At 39.5% G+C, this 2,500-nt stretch overlaps 1 protein-coding gene across 1 annotated transcript in view; it reads right to left on the bottom strand.

Annotated features, from left to right (window-relative positions):
- Positions 1-2,053: 2,053 nt before the first annotated feature.
- LOC113810285 (antifreeze protein Maxi-like) overlaps positions 2,054-2,500 on the bottom strand; it is a 2,943-nt gene continuing 2,496 nt past the window's right edge. The window contains exon 4 of the mRNA XM_070116093.1: positions 2,054-2,500. This exon is cut by the window's right edge and continues 304 nt beyond it. Coding sequence (XP_069972194.1) covers positions 2,055-2,500 — 446 coding nt within the window. The 3' untranslated portion in view covers position 2,054.

Raw genomic sequence — 2,500 nt, 5'->3', positions numbered from 1 at the left:
GTATCCATATATGGGATATATATATATATATATATATATATATATATATATGTGTCTGTGTGTGTGATGTGTGTGTATATATGTGTATATGGGTAATAATGTGTGTGTGTAGTATTTAATATGTATTGTAAATGATATGTGTGTGTATATTGTGTGATGTGTGTGTGTCGTGTTTATATAGTGTGTGTGTGTGTGTGTATGTATATATGTTGTACACACACGTACACACACACACACACATATATGTGTGTTTGTGCGTAAATAGGTAGGAGGGTGTATACTTTTACAGACACACACACACACACACACACACACACACACACACATATATATAGATGAGAAGATGAAGGGAGGAGAGAAAGAGAAAGAGAGAGAGAGAGAAAGACAGAGAGAGAGAGAGAGGAAGAGAAGGAAGAAGAGAGGGGGGAAGAGAGAGAGAGAGAGGAAGAGAAGGAGAGGAAGAGAGACAGAGAGAGAGAGAGAAGAGGGAAAGAAGGAAGAAGAGAGAGAGAGAGAGAGAGAGAGAGAGAGAGAGAGAGAGACATATACGTGCACATACTGTATTTGCATTGCTATAACTTCCGTGCTTTTGTGCAAGGATTGTTCAAAAGTCAAACTTTATGTTTTATTTGTTTCTCTTTAATATCATCATCATTATACATATCATTATTTTTTTTGTTATACCATTACCATTATTCTCATTCTAATACTATTATTGTTAGTTATATCATTACTATCATTGTTATTGTGATGTCAGTATCATTATTGCAAGTTTATATCATTAGTATCATTGTTATGTTGCTATCATCACTTTTATATCGTTATCTTAATTTTGATCATGATTATCATCAACATTACCACTATGATTATTATCATAATCATCATAGTTATCATTTTCATCATCATTATTATTATCATTATTATTGTTATTATTGATATTATTATCACTATCATTATTATCATTATTCCTATCACAATTATTGTTATTATCATAATTGTTATAATTGTTATGAATTCTATGATTATTATTAACTGTCATTACTTTGATTATTGTCACAATTACCTTTATTCTCATCTTCATCCTTGTAGGCATCATCATCATTATCATCATCATTATCCACGTTATTTTCATTATGTCCCATCTTAGAGCAATAACTGGACACCAGTAAACTAAAATAAACACACTTTTGATTGATGCTTAAATTTATTTTGAAATATTGAAAAATTACATGAGAAGTAATGAAAATACTTAACACATACATGTAATGATCAGGTTACCATTGGTTATGTATGAATTAATAAAAAGTCTTTATCTTTAATGAGAAAATGCGGAAGAGAAGAATATATAGCCATCATTATAATCACTGAAAGATTTAGATACATTTTCACAAAACTGCACTTTGTGCTCATTACTTACACGGCCGTTGAAGTCTCCAAGTATGCATGTATGAATATTGTCAGCAGTTCGGTTATATTTGAGTATTTGTGTGAATTACGCACACGCGCGCTCACACACGAGTATACAAACGTGTGTGTGTGTGTGTGCATGTATACATGTATGTACACATTCTAATTATTGCATGTTTTGTCAGCAGACACCGGTGTTTCTTCCATTATAAATATGTCATACGTTCATTTTCTTTTCCTATACACATCTAAATAGCCATTGAGACACGTAATTATGAATAGGTGGAGATGAATGGGGATATGTCTCATGAATTTATTTTGATTCTGTTTTGATTATTTAAGAATAAACTTGATAGATACATCACTAAAATTATTACTCGCATCGCAGTGTATCTTTGTTATTAGTGGTACACAAAGGTATAGAATTAAAAGTACAAGATACACAATTTCATTTAAATAAAGGATTATATATTTACACATGGAAGCTGTCATAAATAAGCGAAAAATACATTCATGATATGTAATGAATTTCCTAAAAGCAGTTTCCCTGATGCACGACGAATGAGGATGCGGGGAAGGCGGGGGTGGAAGCCGGGGCGAGGGAGAGGGAAGGAGAGGAGGGGTTGCATGATGGGGGGGGGGGGGGCTCAGTGCTTGCCGTAAGACGGCGTCTTGGCGGAGGCCTGCACGGGGTGTGCCTGGTACAGCGCGTGCGTGGCTGCTGCCTGCGCCCGCTGCGCCGCCGTCTGCGTCTTCGCCAGATCCGCCACGGCCAGGTTTTGCCGCTGGAGGATGTACTGCGCCTGCTCCTGCGTCTGCTTGAGCACAGAGGCCTGCTGGCTGTAGGCTTCCGTGGCGGCCTGAAGCACCTGCTGGGATACGGCCGCCTGCGCCTCGGCCGCCGCCAGGGCCTGCTGCAGTGTAGCCAACTGCGATTGCGCCAGCAACTGGATGGCGTCAGCGGCCTGCACGGTCCGCCCCGTCTGCGCCGCGTGCGCCGCCTCGCGGAACACCAGTGCCTGCGCTAGCTGCGCTGCCTGCGTAAGCTGCGCGGCCTCGGCGTACTTTGCCGCAGCTGCCGCCTGCGCCTTCT

Source organism: Penaeus vannamei, chromosome 38, assembly GCF_042767895.1.
Source record: "Penaeus vannamei isolate JL-2024 chromosome 38, ASM4276789v1, whole genome shotgun sequence".
NCBI classification, from domain to species: domain Eukaryota; kingdom Metazoa; phylum Arthropoda; class Malacostraca; order Decapoda; family Penaeidae; genus Penaeus; species Penaeus vannamei.
This window is presented reverse-complemented; position numbering and strand designations above follow the sequence as displayed.